The sequence below is a fragment of the Anomaloglossus baeobatrachus genome, chromosome 2 (genome assembly GCF_048569485.1).
Source record: "Anomaloglossus baeobatrachus isolate aAnoBae1 chromosome 2, aAnoBae1.hap1, whole genome shotgun sequence".
Lineage (NCBI taxonomy): Eukaryota > Metazoa > Chordata > Amphibia > Anura > Aromobatidae > Anomaloglossus > Anomaloglossus baeobatrachus.
In genome coordinates, this window is record NC_134354.1 from 151282632 (window position 1) to 151302703 (window position 20072).

Genomic DNA, 20072 nt, shown 5'->3' on the forward strand with positions numbered 1-20072 from the left:
TTTAGAAGCAAATAATTAAAAAAAAAATAATAAAAAAACATGGGAAGGTGTACATAGCTTTAACCCGCAATGAGAAAGTCTTGCCAAACTTATTTAGTAAGGAACACTCACCCATCTTTACAAAAGTACATTTACGAGAGGCTGCTGATAAGTCTTTGGCTTTGTGATCTTTTTTTGCTTCTATGGTAACAAATGTTACATCACATGAAAGCCTTATGTGTCTAATATATGTGTTCAAAATGTTGTGTTTGTTGCTTATGGCAACAGTGTTCTACGCACGCGGGAAAACAAAATGGTGAAGTCTAATGCAATATTCACAGCAACTGAAGTGGAGTGATAACATTCTTGTTACTGCAAGGAAAGTCCGCAAAGGATATTCATGGTGATATGTCGAAGACATTGAGGGATCAATGCCCTTCATATGCCACAGTTAAGAACTGGGTTGCCAAATATAAAACGGGCCACTTCAGCACCAATGATCAAGAATGTCCTGGAAGACCAAGAGTAGATGTTGTTCTAAAGATCGTCGATGCTGTGCACAACCTCATACTGGAGAATCGATGAATTTCAGCTAAAGCAATATCAGACATCATGGAGATTTCTCGTGAACGTGTTTGTGTCATTATCCATGAACATTTGGACATAAGGAAACTATCTGCAAAGTGGGTACCCAAATATTTCACAACAGATCAGAGAAGCAAGCGAGTGAAAACTTCCCGGTCCATTTGTCAGCGTTTCCGGACTGATAAGAACTTCCTGGATCAACTGGTAACTATGGATGAGACCTGGATTTATTTGTATGACCCTGAAAATAAGGAGCAGTCAATAGAGTGGAGGCACAGTGGTTTTCCTCGTCCAAAGAAGTTCAAGGTGCAAAAATCAGCCACTAAAGTGATGGTGTCTGTGTTCTGGGATAAGGAGGGTGTGCTGCTAGTGGACTACCTTCAAAAGGGTTCCACCATCAATGCAAGATATTAAATTGAACTTATGGACCAATTGAAGGCAGCTCTGAAGGCCAAAAGGCGCGACAAGCTATCCATCATGTTCCTGCAAGACAACACCTCTGCTCACACTGCACAAGCAACCACGGCAAAACTGGCAGAGCTGGGCTTCCTGCTGGTTGACCACCCACCTTATTCAACAGATCTAGCTCCCTTCGACTATCATCTGTTTCCAAACCTGAAGAAACACCTCAAGGGTACCAAATTTCACGCCATTTCTGATGCCATGGCTGTTACGGATGCCTGGTTTGAGGCACAACCGAAATCCTTCTTTTTGCTAGGCTTACAGAACTTGGAATACCGATGTAAGAAGTGTGTTGACATCAGTGGAGAGTATGTGGAATAAATGTAAAGTTTCATGATCCTATCTCATTTCTTTCTGGGTAAAGCCAAAGACTTATCAGCAGACCCTCATACACTGCCTCACTATCAGTAAAGAAGTGTTATTAGAAAGGTTCATTTCCTGATAAGCTGACAGGAAAAAATCAGGCTAATTATCATCTGAAGAACAAGCAAAACACTCATTTCGGTCAGATAATTTTTTAAACTTGGTTAAAAATAATAATTTTCAGCCGCAAATCGTCTGTGCAAATAAGAGCTACTCAGAACAAATATACTTTTTGGAACAGAATCGATTGTTTTGTGCAGCTCAGAAGTGCAGTCATCCTGACTAAATGGACTATTAAATGACCACCAATTGGAAAACTATTAGTCTATTGGAAGTCCTGTATGTAAAGGAGTCATTTGTGTAGCCTACCTACCCTTCAGCTGATCGCAAAGGGTCTACCTGCTCCAAAACTGTACAGTTTACAGCATTAAGGTATTTGTTCGGAAATGGACAAACTGTCCCTTACAAATCTATCACATACATCAGAATGGGATTGTTTCTGTACCACGTCACAGGTGTAGGTTCATGTGATACAAATTCATTTGGGACTGACTTGACCTGACAATTGATTGCCGTACTAAAAGCTTGGTTCTTGTATTCAAATACTTATGGTGGTTTTGATGATGTGTTTCTGTAGTAATGATGGCTCTGGTGACATATTAATTACTGATAGTGGTTCTGGTTGCGTATTCATGTACTGATGATGATACCGGTGTTGTATTTGCTGATTATTGTTCTGTGATGTATTCTTGCACTGATAGTGGTTCTGGTGATGCATTCACGCACTGATGGTGATTCTAGTAACACATTCACGTATTGATGGTGATTCTGACATTTATGTACTGATGGTGGTTCTGGTAACATTCATGTAAAGATGGTGATTTTCGGTGACATATTTATGCATTGATAGTGTTCTTCTGATGTTTTCATGTAGTACTGATGGTGATTCTAGTGACACATTTATGTATTGATGGTGGTTCTACTGACAAATTTATATACTGATGGTGGTTCTGGTAACATATTCATGTAAAGATGGTGATTTTTGGTGAAATATTTATGCATTGATAGTGTTCTGCTGATGTTTTCATGTAGTACGTATGGTGATTCTAGTGACACATTTATGTATTGATGGTGGTTCTACTGACATATTTATGTACTGATGGTGGTTCTGGTAACATATTCATATATAGATGGTGATTTTTGTGACATATTCATGCATTGATAGTGTTCTGCTGAGGTATTCATTTGGTTCTGATGGTCGTTCTAGTGATTTATTTACTGATGATGGTTCTGGTGCTGTATTTATGTACTATTAATGGCTCTAGCATTCTATTTATGCACTTATGTATTGATGATTTTGTATTCATGTACTGATAATTATAATGGCTCCGGTGATGAATACATAACCAGAACAACCATCACTATATGAATACGTCACTTTAACCAGTATCCGAAAAGGAATACGTCACCAGAACCACCGTCAGTTTTGTTGCAAGCTGAATTTGTCGCTTGATGGACACAAAAACCATCACATATATCACTTTATCTATAATGGGGGTTTGTTTAGTTTCCATTATGGTATCTGCCAAATGCTGGGCACCTTAATTGAAACCAAGCGGCCCTCATTATGGTCAAGCTATATTATCTTCTATGACTATCCTTGGGTCTGATAGTATAATATAGGATGTCAGGGAAGAATATCACTCTTGCCTTATTTTACTTTTGCTGATATTTTTTGGTGAAAGAGGTAACAATTCTAGTGGAAGTGGTTGTCGGCGCTTGTTACCTGTCAGGGGTGCATTAGGGTTTCTGTACTCATTCCTTTGCTGGATGGGGGGGGGGGGGTGCACCACAATACCTTGTCCCAGTCCTGACCCACCTGCATGTAGTTCTGCAAACTCCATAGAGATGAATGGAGAGAACATGTGTCTGCTGCGTGTGACCATACTACCATACTATGAGAAAGCCTTGTAGACCCGGGTATGAGATACAGGCAGTTATCTGATCCCGGACCGGAGGATGTCACCCATCCTGCACCAACACCATCTCACCTCTCAGGCTTCGGTGAGCCGCGCATGCGCGCTACAGAACACAGCTTGGAACGAGCCACTCCACGCGTACGAACGCGCTTGACGGGAGAAGAGAGGATCAATGCAGCTCTCTGATTGGTCCGCACGTGTTCCTGTTCTCTCTGGATTGGTTGTCCAAGTCGCGCCAGTTCGAGTGCAGAGTTCTGTTTGTCCTGTCCGGGTTTTGGCGCCAGGACTGTAGCTGCCGTCACTACTAGCGCAGTACAGGAAGCATGGCCCCGGTGTCCAAAGAAGACGGACAGCAGCACGGTAACGGGGAGGAGGCGGGCACATGATAGGACGGCCGTACCCGCTGTATGATGGTTATGTCATCAGGACAGCCCTGCACTCTTCCTGCTGAGACGCGTGTCAGCCAGTGCTTGTAATGTTACCGCGGCACTACTAGTCCCAGCCTATCATATAGCGAGGACTTAGTATCTGACAGGCTACAATAAAGCGCGCACTGGTGAGGGCCCAGACCCTGCATGTTCCTCCAGAAGAGGACAATAATCTGCAGCACATCCCGGCAGTGGCCCGTGTGCTGTGCAGTACCTCATCATCCGGCTCTGGAGGCAGCAATAGCCCCTGTGCAGTGCAGTACCTCATCACCCTGCTCTGGAGGCAGCAATAGCCCCTGTGCAATGCAGCACCTCATCACCCTGGTTTGGGGGCAGGAATGGCCCCTGTGCAGTGCAGTACCTCATCACCCTGCTCTGGAGGCAGCAGTGGCCCCTGTGCAGTGCCGTACCTCATCACCCTGCTCTGGAGGCAGCAATAGCTCCTGTGCAATGCAGTACCTCATCACCCAGCTCTAGAGGCAGCGGTGGCCCCTGTGCAGTACCTCATCATCCTGTTTTGGGGGCAGCAGTGGCCCCAGTGTAGTGCAGTACCTCATCATCCTGCTCTGGAGGCAGCAGTGGCCTCTGTACAGTACCTCATCATCCTGTTTTGGTGGCAGCAATGGCCCCAGTGCAGTGCAGTACCTCATCACCCTGGTCTGGGGGCAGCAGTGGCCCCTGTGCTGTGCAGCACCTCATCGCCCAGCTCTGGAGGCAGCAGTGGCCCCTGTGCAGTACCTCATCATCCTGTTTTGGGGGCAGCAATGGTCCCAGTGCAGTACCTCATCATCCTGCTCTGGAAGCAGCAGTGGCCCCTGTGCTGTGTAGTATTGTATCATCCTGCTCTGGAGGCAGCAGTGGCCTTAGTGCAGTACCTCATCATCCTGCTTCTGAGGCAGCAGTGGCCCCTGTGCTGTGCAGTACCTCATCATCCTGCTCTGAAGGCAGCAGTGGCCCCAGTGCAGTACCTCATCATCCTGCTTCTGAGGCAGCAGTGGCCCCTGTGCAGTACCTCATCATCCTGTTCTGGGGGTAGCGGTGGCCCCTGTACAGTGTAATACCTCATCATCCTGCTCTGGAGGCAGCAATGGCCCCTGTGCAGTGCAGTACCTCATCACCCTGCTCTGGAGGCAGCGGTGGCCCCTGTGCTGTGCAGTACCTCATCATCCTGCTCTGGTGTCAGCAGAGGCCCCTGTGCAGTGTAGTACCTCATCATCCTGTCCTGGGGGTAGTGGTGGCCCCTGTGCTGTGCAGTACCTCATCATCCTGCTCTGGTGTCAGCAGAGGCCCCTGTACAGTGCAGTACCTCATCATCCTGCTCTGGGGGCAGCAGTGGTTGACTGTTCATTAAGGTGGCCTCCGGACTGCTCAGTAGAAGTATATGGACATGGCTGCACACAGCCATTGATCTATCCATTTGCTGCCTGAATTACCAGGTAGATTGGGGACTCGCATTCTCCACTTTGACAGTGGGACGCACATCTTTCAGGCATGTGTCTTAAATGTCTAAATTGGGAGTACCCCTTTAAGCTTGCTGGTGACCTGCAGATGCCACTTTTTTTGCTACTTAGGCTTAGCTACTTGGTCTTATTGAAGCATAAAGTCGTGCACACATCATAAATTCTAAAGGGGTTGTCTGATCTACATATAAAAGACACTTTGTGTGAGTGCGGACTTGTGTATTCTTACAGTGCACTGTGTTGATTCTCCAGGGTCAGAGCTGGGGAATGACGATCACGTTGCTGAGTGTATGTGATATGCGCACTCCGAGCCTCAATCCTACTAGGTGTGGGCACGGCTTTGCTCGATATACTTGCATTAAAGGGTATTCTCATCTCCAAGATCCTATCCCAATATGTGGTATGTGTAATAATAAGTAATAGCAAATACCTTCAATTAGAAATGTAGTATAGTTCTCCTGATATAGTCATGTCTCTTACCTCATGTGCAGGGCATTTTAGCTTAGGTATCCATGGTTACTACCACTCATATAGTGACAGTTAGTTGCTTGTGCTAGTAACCATGGATACCTAAGCTGCAATGCCCTGCACATGAGGTAAGAGACATGGCGATATCAGGAGAACTATACTACATTTCTAATTGGAGGTATTTGTTAATATTGTTATTATTATTACACCTACTACATATTGGGATAGGAACTTGGAGATGGGAATACCCCTTTAAGTGAGGCTGCGCCCATCTAGTCGGATTGTGGCCCGGAATTTGCATATCCCATATTTGTGACCACCGTTGCTGATGTAACAGTGGAGAATCTTCCCTCCGCAGAGTGCGTGCAATGTGAGGATTCACAAGTGCAGTAAGTTAAAGTGAATACAGATTTATGTATCTAGACTGGACAATCCCTTTTAGACATGGAACATAAATTGCATTATCAGTATGCAGTTATAAATGTGCCAAAAAGTGGTTCAAAGAGCTGAATACATATGAGATAATAGAAAGCATCGTCCGGGGCCTTGTTTCTCTGATTACTGGAGTGACTTGTCCATATGTGTCTCTTGTATGACGGCATTACCAATCTCTAAGGAGTGCTTCACACGCAGCGAGATCGCTGCTGAGATCGCTGCTGAGTCACGTTTCTTGTGACGCAGCAGTGACCTCATTAGCGATCTCGCTGTGTGTGACACTGAGCAGCGATCTGGCCCCTGCTGTGAGATCGCTGCTCGTTACACACAGTGCTGGTTCGTTTTTTTATTGTTGGTCTCCCGCTGATAAGCACACATCGCTGTGTGTGACAGCGAGAGAGCAACAATCCTGAATGTGCAGGGAGCAGGAGCCAGCGTCTGACAGCCTGCGGTAAGCTGTAACCAAGGGAAACATCGGGTAACCAAGGTGGTTACCCGATATTTACCTTCGTTACCAGCCTCCGCCGCTCTCACGCTGCCAGTGTCGGCTCCTGCTCTGTGCACATGTGGCTGTAGTACACATTGTGTAATTAACCCGATGTGTACTGTAGCTAGGAGAGCAGGGAGCCAGCGCTCAGTGTGCGCGGCTCCCTGCTCTCTGCACATGTTGCAGCACAGCGACGCGTGTCGTTATGATCGCTGCTTCGGCTGCTGTGTTTGACAGCTAAGCAGCGATCATAACAGCGACTTACAAGGTCGCTGTTATGTCACAGAAAATGGTGACGTAACAGCGACGTCGTTGTCGCTGTCGCTTAGTGTGAACCCAGCTTAAAGGGGTTATCCGGCTTCTTTGACATTTTTTTTTTTTATTTTCCTATTGGGCTACATTGGGGCAGGTAAGTAGATAGAGACCACTTACCTGCCCTGCTGTCAGACCCTCTCCCCCGGCTCAGAGCGGTCATGTGACCGCTCCTGCCGCGATTTTGCTGCTTCCGGTCATTTCATGTCTACATGGGCAGGGCCATGTTGACATGCAAATGTGGAAACAGCATGTCGCCTCCCTGCTGGGTGTCTACAGTGTGATGAGCCCCGCCCCCTTCCCTGCACCCTCCCACACATTCCCCCGCACCTCTGTTACTCTCCAGTAACCTCCCCCTGCACTGCTGTGGGGTCCGTGACCTGGGGGCGGCGGCTGCCGTGGTGTCAGCGCCAGCACCGGGCCCCTGCTCAGGATCACTCATTCAAATGTACCGGCATCACAGATCACCGATGCCGGTACATTTGAAAGTGCTGATGAGAAGGAGCGCAGCGCTGCTTCTCATCACTGTCCCTCCGGCTGTCTGTGCTCTCTTCAGCACAGCGGTGACGTCACTACTGTGCTGATATGTCCAGAGCACAGACAGCGCGCGAACGTGCAGGAGCGGCGGGGACCGAGGAAGGGTGAGTATGTATTCCACATGTGTTCCCGATGGGGATGGGGGGGTTGCAGAGCCATATGTGTGCGTGTGCGGTGCAGAGCCATATGTGTGCGTGTGCGGTGCAGAGCCCTATGTGTGCGGTGCAGAGCCCTATGTGTGCGGTGCAGAGCCCTATGTGTGCGTGTGCAGAGCCATATGTGTGCGTGTGCAGAGCCATATGTGTGCGTGTGCAGAGCCATATGTGTGCGTGTGCAGAGCCATATGTGTGCGTGTGCAGAGCCAAATGTGTGCGTGTGCAGTGCAGAGCCCGATGTGGGGCTGTTATTTGCAATGCTGTAGTGATACCAGGTCAGGTGCTGGGGAAGAATACTGACAGGGAATGTGTGTGCAGGGGGCGATGCTGGACACTGGGGTGGGGCTGGACACTGGGGTGAGTGGTGACAGCTCTGACTGAGGTTCTGCACAGGAAGTGGTCAGTTTGCTGGATCTGAATGTAAACAAGGAGCTGCAGAGAATAAAGGGATAATTCAAGAGGAACAAAAGTTAGAAAACAAAAAATAACAATGTAGGGGTGATTTATATGACAATACAGCACAGATAAACTGAAAAATTTTTGTTAAGCTAATGTCGGACAACTCCTTTAAGTGAGATGTTCTGTCTTCAGGATGTGTCAGTGTTGGGCCTGTTATACCTGCTAGAACTTTATCTAACTACATCTCTTACCATTTTGTCATCAGATATGGAGGACTCTGGCAGTTTTGCTACCTCCCGATCTCGTCGTGAAAAGACTGAAAAAAAGGGCCGTAAGGAAGCCTTAGAAAAACTGAGAAAAGCAAAATGCGGTGAGAAAGTGAAATATGAGGTAAGCTATTTTAGTTGCAGACTATTTCTGACTTCATTATTCTGCTGTCAAACCTGGCCTTATTGACAGAGCAGCAGAAGCAATATATGTATAGTATAAGCCAGAACCGGAGTACAGAATGCTGTAATAAGCCTGAAACATTTAGGAATGCTTGAAGGTGGCTGGATGGCTTCAGATATGGCATCAATGTTTTGTGGTAAGGGTCCCATATACAATAGACTAAGGCTACGTTCACACTTCCGTTATGCTGTCATGTGACCGGAGCTTGCCGGAATGCCATTGTACAGTATTACACTGTACTGGAGTGTGCCAGATCCAGCAATCCGGCGAAATGCCGGATGTGTGAAACTGCCCTTATGCTGAAATAGATCATGTGAGCAGTCTGTGTCTGACAGCAGGCTCCCCACCCCCACAGCAGCATGATATTTTGCAAGTTACTTACTTTGTATTGACGTTTTAGAACATCAGTGCAGAGTAAAGTGTTGGCCGCCTGGATGTTTATAGTCTGAGCAGTCTAAAGGTCATTAAGGAGTGTTATGTCAGAGATTAATATAAAATGTATTTTCTGTCAGTTTCATCGATTTTCGTGATCAAATGTGACTGAACTCCACAGAGACGCTCTGGATTCTTATATAAATGAAGACTAAAGCACATATAATTTTCGTGTATATTTTCAACATTTACCTGTTTTATTGTGAGGTGGAAGACATGACAAGTATATATGAAGAGGTGGACGAGGAGTCTTACTCAAAGATTGTCCGTGAACGCCAAGATGATGACTGGATAGTGGATGATGGTAAGCTAGCTCTGCTTTGCTATTATGATTACAGAATAAATTCCATAGTTGAACCTTATCATCCGGATTTGCCTACAGATTTATCAGTATCACAAGTGAAGTTCATAGCAAAAACTTGGGATGCAAATTTCTTCGGCGCTCCATTGGGAGACCCAGACGATTGGGTGTATAGCACTGCCTCCGGAGGCCACACAAAGCATTACACTAAAAAGTGTAAGGCCCCTCCCCTTCTGGCTATACACCCCCAGTGGGATCACTGGCTCACCAGTTTTCTGCTTTGTGCGAAGGAGGTCAGACATCCACGCATAGCTCCACTGTTTTTAGTCAGCAGCAGCTGCTGACTATGTCGGATGGAAGAAAAGTGGGCCCATATGGGGCCCCCAGCATGCTCCCTTCTCACCCCACTTTTGTCGGGTGTTTGTTAAGGTTGAGGTACCCATTGCGGGTACGGAGGCTGGAGCCCACATGCTGTTTTCCTTCCCCATCCCCCCTCAGGGCTCTGGGCGAAGTGGGATCTTACAGGTCTCCAGGCACTGAGACCGGGCTCCATCCACAGACCCAGAGAACCTGCTGGATATGGAGCTGAGTATCGTCAGGGACAGGCCCTGCTACATTAAGGTACTCTGTGTCCCCGGGCAAGCGCGCACACACACACCAGCATTGCTGGGAGTGTTAGTGCGCCGGGGGTAACAGCGCGGTGCGCTCGTGCTATTATTCACTGCAGCTTAGCTGAGTGAATTTATGTATTGGGAACTGCCGCGCCGGCCGCTGCTGGGTGTTTTTTACATTGTGGCGCGGCTGGGACTTATGGTGCGCCGGGGACTTCCGCGCTGGCCGTGCACATGGACGGCCGCGCTTATTACTCGAGTCCCCGGCTTTGCGGCCTAGTTTTCGTTTCGTTCCCGCCTCCAGCCCTGCCAGTCAGGGGAGAGGCGGGACGCTGTACAGACAGTCAGCGCCGAGGGCTGGAGTCTGCTTTGCATTCTCCAGCCCCCTTCACTGGACACAGTGGGACGCCAGTTTCCCGCTCTTGGCTGGGGCACGCCCACGGCCCGCCCCTCGTCACACGAGCTGGAGAAGGACGCCGGCAGCCATTCCTGCACGCAGTCCGAGCTGGGGAACGGAGACATGCTCTGGGCAACCAACACAGGGCTCTGGCGACCACACACCCGCGTTATAGGCGGGCGGTAAGCAGCACCTGAAGTGCTGACCCCACTAAATACCGAAGTGTCCATTTGTATTTTATGCTTGTATGCACAGCAGGAGAAATCCTTTTTCAATACACTGCACTGTAGGTCGCTATCTTTGGCTATATGCCCTCCTAGATGGCGAGATAACAGCAGCAAAAAGCAAGGGTGCTAAGGCACAGGTTTTCTAGGCTGCTTGTATTGCATGTGCTGAAGTGTTCATTTGTACTTATGCTTGTATGCTATACATTGCACTGTACGGTCGCTACTCTGGGCTATATTCTCCTAGAGGTCTGGACAACAGCAGCAAAAAGCATGGGTGCCAAGGCACAGGCGTTATAGGCTGCTTGTATTGCAGGTGTTGAAGTGTTCATTTGTACTTATGCTTGTATGCTATACATTGCACTGTACGGTCGCTACTCTGGGCTATATTCTCCTAGATGGCTGGACAACAGCAGCAAAAAAGCAAGGGTGCCAAGGCACAGGTTTTCTAGGCTGCTTGTATTGCATGTGCTGAAGTGTTTATGCTTGTATGCCATACTTTGCATAGATGGCTTGAATACAGCAGCAAAAAAGCAACAAGGCTTCCTATGCTGTTTTTTCCTGCATGTGATACTGTTCCACCGGCATGACCCCCATTGTGTGCAAGCTCCCCTGTAGCACTTGGTCAGCCGGGGTCTCTACCCTGTCCAGGGACAGGGACGGAGTTGCAGTTTCGGCTGATAGATTGTCATGGGATAGAGACTTTGCAGTCCAGACAGGCCATGGGCAATCTTGATTAATGCTCCCTGACCACCCTCATTTGGAACGTAATCAGTGCTCCGGGGGGGTCCCAGGCATTCCAGGGTGAAGGCTCTGACACGGACGGCAGTCCCAGACAGCCTAAGCTAGCTCGCTGGGTGCGGCACTCGGCTTCATCACTGGTCAAGGTCCCAGCAAGGACTCTCTGTATGATGAGGCAGACGTAGCTGATCAGGGCTTTGGTCCTGACACCGCTCTCAATCCGGATACACCGGATGGTGACGCCATAGTGAATGATCTTATAGCGTCCATCAATGGAATGTTGGATATTTCTCCCTCAGCTCCCCCATTGGAGGAGTCAGCTTCACAGCAGGAGAAATCCTTTTTCAGTACTCATGCGTATATTGCGTATTTTTCTGGCCACGCTGACTTCAGAGAAGCAGTTCAGAAACACCACGCTTACCAGATAAGCGTTTTCTCCAAACGTTTTAAGGATACACGTTATCCCTTTCCCCTGACGTGGTGAAGCGCTAGACCCAGGGTCCAAAGGTGGATCCCCCAATCTCCAGGCTTGCGGCTAGATCCATAGTTGCAGTGGAGATGGGACTTCACTTAAAGATGCCATTGACAGACAGATGGACCTCTGGTTGAAATCTGTCTGTGAAGCTATCAGTGTGTCGGTTGCTCCGGCATTCGCAGCCGTATGGGCACTCTATGCTATTTCAGCTGGGCGTGCGCAGCTGGTCTTGAGCACATGTACATCTGTGCCGCAGGTGGTGTCCTTAACCTCGCAATGTCTGCATTGCGACTTACCCTAGTAATGCTGTCCTGGAGGGACAGTCGAGGTTGGTCCTTCCCAGGCTCGGGCAGGTCCCAATTGTCCTCGTCCAAAAGGACTCAAAAGGCTCAGAGGGGCTCAGTTTCCGGCCGGGCTCAATCACGCCCAAGGAAGGCAGCAGGAGGAACCGCTACCAAGGCGGTCTCCTCATGACTTTCAGCTCTCTCTCTCCGCATCCGCGGTTGGTGGCAGAATCTCCCGCTTGGCGACATTTAGCTGCCACAGGTCACAGACCGGTGGGTGAGAGACATTTTGTCTCACGTGTACAGGATAGAGCTCTGTTCTCGTCCTCCGACTCGATTCTTCAGAACTCCCCCCCCCCCTCCCCCCACCGAGCCGATGCTCTTCTGCAGGCAGAAGAAGTGGTAATCCCTGTTCCTCTTCAGGAACAAGACACGGTTTTTTCCTCCAATCTGATTGGGGTGCCAAAAAAGGGGTGGCTCTTTCCGTTCCGTTCTGGACCTAAAACTGCTCACCAAGCACGTGAAGGCCAGGCGGTTCCGGATGTAACCTCCGCTCCGTCATTGCCTCAATGTCGCAAGGAGCTTTCCTAGCATCAATAGACATCAGGATGCTTATCTCCACGTGCCGATTGCTCCAGAGCACCAGCGTTTGCTACGTTTTCGTTATTGAAGACGAGCATCTTCAGTGCGTAGCCCTGCCCTTCGGTCTGGCGACAGCCCTACGGGTTTTCACCAAGTTCAGGGCAGCAGTGGGAGCAGTCCTGCACTCTCAGGGTCACTCTGTGATCCTTACTGGGACGATCCACTTGTCAAGGCACCCTCTCAAGAGGCATGCCGACACAGCCTGAACGTGGCGCTGGAGACTCTCCAGAGTTTCGGGTGGATCATCAACTTTTCAAGGTTACATCGGGCACCGACCCAATCGCTGACATATCTGGGCATGGAGTTTCACACTCCCTCAGCGATAGTGAAGCTTCCGCTGGACAAGCAGCGTTCACTACAGACGGGGGTGCAGTCTCTCCTTCAAGGCCAGTCACACCCCTTAAGACGCCTCATGCAGAGGCAGTCACTTTCGCGCAGTTTCATCTGCGTCCACTTCAATGGGACATGCTTTGCCAATGGGTTGGGGAGTCGACGTCCCTAGACAGGAACGTTTCCCTTCTCAGACGGTCAAGGACTCTCTTCAGAGGAGTCCATCCTTCAGATCAATGTTCTGGAAATCTGGGAAGTGTATCTTGCCCTGCAAGCCTTCCAGCAGTGGCTGGAAGGAAAACAGATCCGAATTCAGTCGGACAATTCCACAGCGGTGGCAGACATCGCCCACCAAGGCGGAACACGCATCGCCAAGCCTACCAGGCAATCCGGCGGATTCTGATGTGGGTGGGGGACAGAGCATCCACCATATCCGCAGTTCACATCCCGGGAGTAGGAAATTGGGAAGCAGACTTCCTCAGTCGCCTGGGTATGGACGCAGGGGAATGGCCTCTGCACTCAGAATGGTGTCAGGAAATCTGTAGCCGCTGGGGGATGCCGGACGTCGACCTAATGGCGTCTCGGCACAACAACAAGGTCCCGATTTTCATGGCGCGGTCTCACGAGCAAAGTGCTCTGGCGGCAGGCGCCCTAGTTAAGGATTGGTCGCAGTTCCAGCTACCCTATGTGTTCTACCTCTATCACTGTTGCCCAGAGTGCTACGCAAGCTCAGCTCCGCTTGCCGCCGCGCCATCCTCGTCGTCCCAGACTGGCCGAGGAGGTCGTGGTTCCCGGATCTGTGGCATCTCACGGTCGGCCAACCGTGGGCACTCTCAGACCGGCCAGACTTGCTGTCCCAAGGGCCGTTTTTTCCACTGAATTCTACGGCCCTGATCCTGACTGTGTGGCCATCGAGTCCGAGATCCTAGCGTCTTCAGGATTATCTCAAGACGTCATTGCCACCATGAGACGGGCTAGGAAGCCGGCGTCTGCCAAGATCTGCCACAAGACGTGGAAGATATTCTTATCTTAGCGCTCTGCTCAGGGAGTGTCTCCCTGGACATTTGCATTGCCTACTTTTCCTTCCTTCCTGCAATTTGGTTTGGGAAAAGGTTTGTCGCTCGGCTCTCTTAACGGACGAGTCCCAGCGCTGTCTGTATTCTTTCAGAAGCGCATAGTACGACTTCCTCAGGTACGCACGTTCCTGCATGGGGTTGGTCACATTGTCCCTCCGTACAAGAGGCCGTTAGACCCATGGGATCTGCACAGGGTACTACTTGCTCTCCAGGAGCCGTCCTTTGAGCCTCTGAGGGATGTTTTTTCACTTTCTCGACTGTCACAGAAAGTGGCCTTTTTTGGTAACGGTCACGTCTCTTCAGAGAGTGTCCGAGCTAGCAGCGCGGTCATCCAAAGCCCCTTTCCTGGTTTTTCACCAAGACAAGGTATTGCTGCGCCTGATTCCGGGTTTTCTCCCTAAGGTGGTATCCCCCTTTCATCTCAGTCAGGATATCTCCTTACCTTCCTTTTGTCCTCATCCAGTTCATCGATATGAATTGGATTTGCATTTGTTGGATCTGATGAGAGCGCTCAGAATCTACTTTTCCCGCACGGCGCCCCTGCGCAGCTCGGATGCACTCTTTATACTTGTCGCTGGTCAGCGCAAAGGGTCGCAGGCTTCCAAAGCCACCCTGGCTCGATGGATCAAGGAACCAATTCTTGAACCCTACCGTTCTGCTGGGCTTCCGGTTCCATCAGGGCTGAAGGCCCATTCTACCAGAGCCGTGGGTGCGTCCTGGGCATTACGACACCAGGCTACGGCTCAACAGGTGTGCCAGGTAGCTACCTGGTCGAGTCTGCACACTTTCACCAAACATTATCAGGTGCATACCTATGCTTCGGCGGACGCCAGCCTAGGTAGAAGAGTCCTGCAGGCGGCAGTTGCCTCCCCGTAGGGGAGGGCTGTCTTTGCAGCTCTAACATGAGGTATTTCTTTACCCACCCAGGGACAGCTTTTGGACGTCCCAATCGTCTGGGTCTCCCAATGGAGCGCCGAAGAAGAAGGGAATTTTGTTACTTACCGTAAATTCCTTTTCTTCTAGCTCCTATTGGGAGACCCAGCACCCGCCCTGTTGTCCTTCGGGATTTTTGGTGGTTTTTCGGGTACACATGTTGTTCATGTTGAATGGTTTTCAGTTCTCCGATGTTACTTCGGAGTGAATTTGTTTAAACCAGTTATTGGCTTTCCTCCTTCTTGCTTTTGCACTAAAACTGGTGAGCCAGTGATCCCACTGGGGGTGTATAGCCAGAAGGGGAGGGGCCTTACACTTTTTAGTGTAATGCTTTGTGTGGCCTCCGGAGGCAGTGCTATACACCCAATCGTCTGGGTCTCCCAATAGGAGCTAGAAGAAAAGGAATTTACGGTAAGTAACAAAATTCCCTTCTTTTGTTTGGGTTGCACACAAATTTTAGGGGGTGTCGAGCAACAGTCCAAAGGAAAGCTCCACAAGGGTTCCCAGGCGAAGTCTATTTAAAAACAAACTATGCTTTGCTCGTCCTCCCTGGGTTAGTGCACAGTCTCCGCCGCTGGTCCCGGTGTCTGTTATTCTATGCAGTGCTGATGTCATGTCCACTATGTCGCAGTCAATCGGTGAGTTTCATCTTCTTTGGCAGAATTACTGACCATACCAGACACCAGGAACAGTGGTGGATACCTAGCGCTGGACATGGAGAGGTGGAGAATAAAAACTTTTGCTTCAAGGGAGAAAAAAAACTACAGCCAGGTGATGGGTTTTCTGAAAACTTCTTCAGTTGTATGCAATATTGTGGATTGTGACGGTGTTTCGTTTGACATTAATGGGCAGTGCCACAAAGTCTCCATGTGACTGGGCCTTGCCATCATCATACTGCTTTCATGTTCCAAAGGAATGTGGCGCATCCCTTAGGCTGCTTTCACACTACGTTTTTTTTTAGCATGCGTCATGAACGTTTTTTTGCTGCAAAAGCGGATCCTATTTTTGCAGAGAAAAACGCATGCAAACGCATGTTATTTTGCAGGATCCTGTCACTTGAAGTTTATGGGCGGGCATTGGAGTCATGTGATCGGGAGTGAGGGGAACTGAACGTGAGACTGGGAGCCGGCATCTGACAGCTGCAGTAAGCTGTAACCAAGGTAAATATCGGGTAACTAAGTGAAGTGCTTTGCTTGAATACCCGATATTTACCTTGGTTATGAGCGTCCGCAGCTGCTAGCAGCCGGCTCCCTGCAGACGTAACCAAGGTAAACATCGGGTAACTAAGAAGCGCTTTGCTTGGTTACCCGATATTTACCTTGGTTACGAGCGTCCGCTGCTCTCAGGCGGGGGAGAGAGAGGAGAGGGAGGGGGAGAGAGGGAGGGGGAGAGAGGGAGGGGGAGAGAGGGAGGGGGAGAGAGGGAGGGGGAGAGAGGGAGGGGGAGAGAGGGAGGGGGAGAGAGGGAGGGGGAGAGAGGGAGGGGGAGAGAGACTGATCACAACAGGCTGGTTTCTGGGCATGCTCAGTAGAGCAAGCAGGATCCTGTCTATCAGCATGCCAGTGTTCACATGCGTTTGCGTGCTGTTTAGTCAGGATCCAGTGATTTGCAGTAGTTGGACGCAGCTCAAAAATGCTACAAGTAGCGTTTTTGAAAAAAGTTAAAAAACTGCAAGTCGCTGGATCCTCACTATAACGCACGCAAACGCATGTTGACGCGAGTCCATTGCAAATGCATTGAAATGAAAACGCATTTGCACTGGATCCGTTTTTTTCGTTAAAAAAACGTTCATGACGCATGTTAAAAAAACGTAGTGTGAAAGCAGCCTTAGGAAGTGGAAAAGCGTCTGTGGCTCCTCTGTGGGATCACGCTGCTCTCACCCTGCTCGTTCTAAATGGCTGTGGGCATTAACAGGGCAACAATTGCAGCAGAATTGAGACGCATCATGGAAAGTGGAGGAAAGCAAGCATGGCCTGTATAATACAAGCAGGCCTCCAGGCAGCCCAACACCCCTCTGGAAAGTAGAGAAATGCAAGTTGTCAAGCAGAGACATTGGGGGCAGAGCAGGGAAAATAAGCAGGTGGCTGCAGAAAATAAACATTGCATCCTCACCACAACATGAGCACATATAAGACTGCAGCCATTTGTCAACTTTTAGAGAAAAATTAGTTACCCTTTTCCTTCTGTTTTGGTTTACAGATGGGGCTGGTTATGTGGAAGATGGAAGAGAAATTTTTGATGATGACCTAGATGAAGGCGTGCATCTTGACAAAGGTATATAATGGGTTTTATGCGCATTTAACCCTTTTATGTGACTAAGGCCTCCTAATCCCTTAGTGTCCAGAAGAAGTCACCTTTTTGAAATTGCTTTACTTATTTAATCCTATAAAGGGGCTGTCCAACAAGTAAATACCATGTTTTCCCTGTGTTCTAACTCATCATTACAGTTCTTTTATTATCTGCACTTCTTCTTTGAGCTCATCTTGTTGCAGGTCATCTGACTAATTTATGACATGAACTTCCAATCTCTTGAGTCTGATCCATCCCACATTTGGGCACAAGAGTGGGACAAAATGAGTGGAGCACTTCACTCCTGTAGGCTGTGAGCTGCCTTTAAATGATTGACAGCATGTCTGATATGCGTCTTCACGGATCCTGTTGCGGCTTTGGAGCACAGGTGCCGGAGCCTTCTGCTGCAATGCGCATGTCATTAGAAAGCCCATTGCACCATTTGTTAATTAAAGGAGAACCAGTGCTCCAAAGTACCGTCAGGATCACCCTGCACCACAGATCTGCACTGTCAGATGATAGACTTTACTGACCCTGCTATTGTGCAAGTCTGCTCACATTTAATCTTGGATAATGCTTTTAAGCTAAATTCTACATAAAGTGTGAAAATCGCCACAATTGTATATATTTTTTTTATATGTGGATAAGTGATGACTTGTTTTCATTGGACAACCTCTTTAAAGTGCTGGAGTATACAACAGCCGCAGGCTTAGTCTGGGGGGGAATTGTGGGTGGAACATGCAGATAGTTGATGTGTGTTGTTCGTTACAGTTTGTATAGGCTTCTTCCTGTAATCTTCCATACCTGTAATGCAGAAAATAGTTGCTCTATTGCCCCACATATAACCATTCATTCTTCCACAGCCTCTGAGCGCCTATGATTCTGCTATACGGTGCCCCATCATTTGTTGGCCCTTGTTTAATATCACAACAATTTTTACCTCTTGGCACAGAGATGCGGCAATGGTTGGTTTTCATTGTTGTATAATGTCACAATTATTTCCAGGAAAAAAAGGCAAGGGCGCCATAAAAGACAAACCTAACGTGAAGAAGTCGTCTGTATCCAAACCAAGCGATATCAAATCAATGTTTATGGCCAGTGCTGGGAAAAAAACAACAGATGTAAGTTATTTCTTTTTATTAATGTTTTTTTTGGGGGAACGTACACAAGGGCACTATACAAGGGCATGACTGCAGCAGCTTGATAGCCAGGCCACAAAGGGTAAAATAAGGAAATGGCGGCTTTGTGTAGCAAAGTGTTAATATGGGAAACTACTGCTCATATCACTGGTCAGTTTTACAGCTTGTGACCCCAATCTGCCCATTATGTGTCATGTCTCACATCCCCTCCTGACAGTGAAGGGTGGGCCGCACACAGCCTGTATAGTCAGTTTTCAGTGAAATGTGAATGCGCTCTGCTCTTCCTATTGGGAGTTAATAGTCTTTTTTGTATGTATATCCATGTCTGTAAAAGGGAGTCTATTGGCACAAAATGAGTGTCCAAGCCCTAATAACAAATTGTAGCTTTAGTGTTTTAATCTGTCGCAGGCTTTGGCTGAAATCCTGCTTTATTCAGTTATGCTTAAAAGATGCTTAGTGCACCGTCCCACTTTCCCCATGCCCTGCTTCTCTGTGATATCTTATGCTTTTCTACTGTACGCCTCGCGTTCCAGGGTATATACACTATGTTGTTACTGTACGCCCCACTGTCCTCGGTACATGCAATGCATCACATTCGTCTGCCCTGCTGTCCCGCGTACATGCACGGTGCCTCTAACGTACACCCTATTTCTTTGTCGCTCCATTGGGAGACCCAGACAATTGGGTGTATAGCTTCTGCCTCCGGAGGCCACACAAAGTATTACACTTTAAAAAGTGTAACCCCTCCCCTCTGCCTATACACCCTCCCGTGCATCACGGGCTGCTCAGTTTTATGCTTTGTGTGGAAGGAGGCACACATCCACTCATCATCTCATTTTAGTTATATCGGTTGGAAGAAAAGTGGGCCCACACGGGGCCCCCGGCATGTTCCCTTCTCACCCCACTATGTCGGCGGTGCTGTTAAGGTTGAGGTACCCATTGCGGGTACAAAGGCAGGAGCCTCATGCCGTCTCCTTCACCATCCCTTAGCGGCTCTGGGAGAAGTGGGATCCTGAGCGGTCATCCAGTCACTGGGACCGTGCTCCCTCCGCAGCCCCTGGGGGAATCTGTCGGACAGGAGTTTGTTTATCCTCAGGGACCGGGCCCTGCATCACTAAGGTACTCTGTACCCCCATGGGGGATGTGCATGGAGCGCCTTCATCCAGGACGCTGCAGCAGCTGCTTATTTGTGTCGGCCGGCGGACTTCCGCGCCGACCGCGCCTGTTTGTTGGCCGCGGTATTAAATTTAGTCCCCGGCTTCAATTGCGGCCTAGTTGCAAAACTCCCGCCCCCGGGCCTGTCTATCAGGGATAAGGGCGGGACTGCCGACCTGACGTCGGCTGTGAGGGCCAGGGCATCCTGTATGTTCCTCCCCCCCTCACTGATCACTGTGGGGACTCCAGATTCCCGCACTTTTCTAGCGCCGCCCATGGCTCCTCTCCTCCCCTGAGAGCTCCGGCAGCCATTTCTTTGGCATTCTGCCTGTGGAAGATTTCCTGGAAAGAGCTCTGCAACGCTGGGAGACCTAAGGCAGGGAATCTGGAGGACACACACTCCGCTTTTTAGCGGTCGGTAAGCCACACCGGTCACCCGGTGCTGGTCCCCTTAGGGTGCCGGAATAGATACTATATATATTTATATATCTCTGTTCGGTCGGGCTGTATACCCTTCCCATATACCCTCAGTGATCACTCTCCT

The 20072-nt window shown here is 49.0% G+C and overlaps 1 protein-coding gene across 3 annotated transcripts in view; it reads left to right on the forward strand.

Annotated features, from left to right (window-relative positions):
* Window positions 1-3620: 3620 nt before the first annotated feature.
* POLA1 (DNA polymerase alpha 1, catalytic subunit) overlaps window positions 3621-20072 on the forward strand; it is a 513667-nt gene continuing 497215 nt past the window's right edge. For all 3 annotated transcript variants that reach the window (XM_075335453.1, XM_075335456.1, XM_075335455.1), the window contains exons 1-5: window positions 3621-3728; window positions 8315-8439; window positions 9139-9235; window positions 17145-17219; window positions 18240-18355. In XM_075335453.1, coding sequence (XP_075191568.1) covers window positions 3692-3728; window positions 8315-8439; window positions 9139-9235; window positions 17145-17219; window positions 18240-18355 — 450 coding nt within the window. In that variant the 5' untranslated portion in view covers window positions 3621-3691. The remainder of the gene's footprint in view (window positions 3729-8314; window positions 8440-9138; window positions 9236-17144; window positions 17220-18239; window positions 18356-20072) is intronic.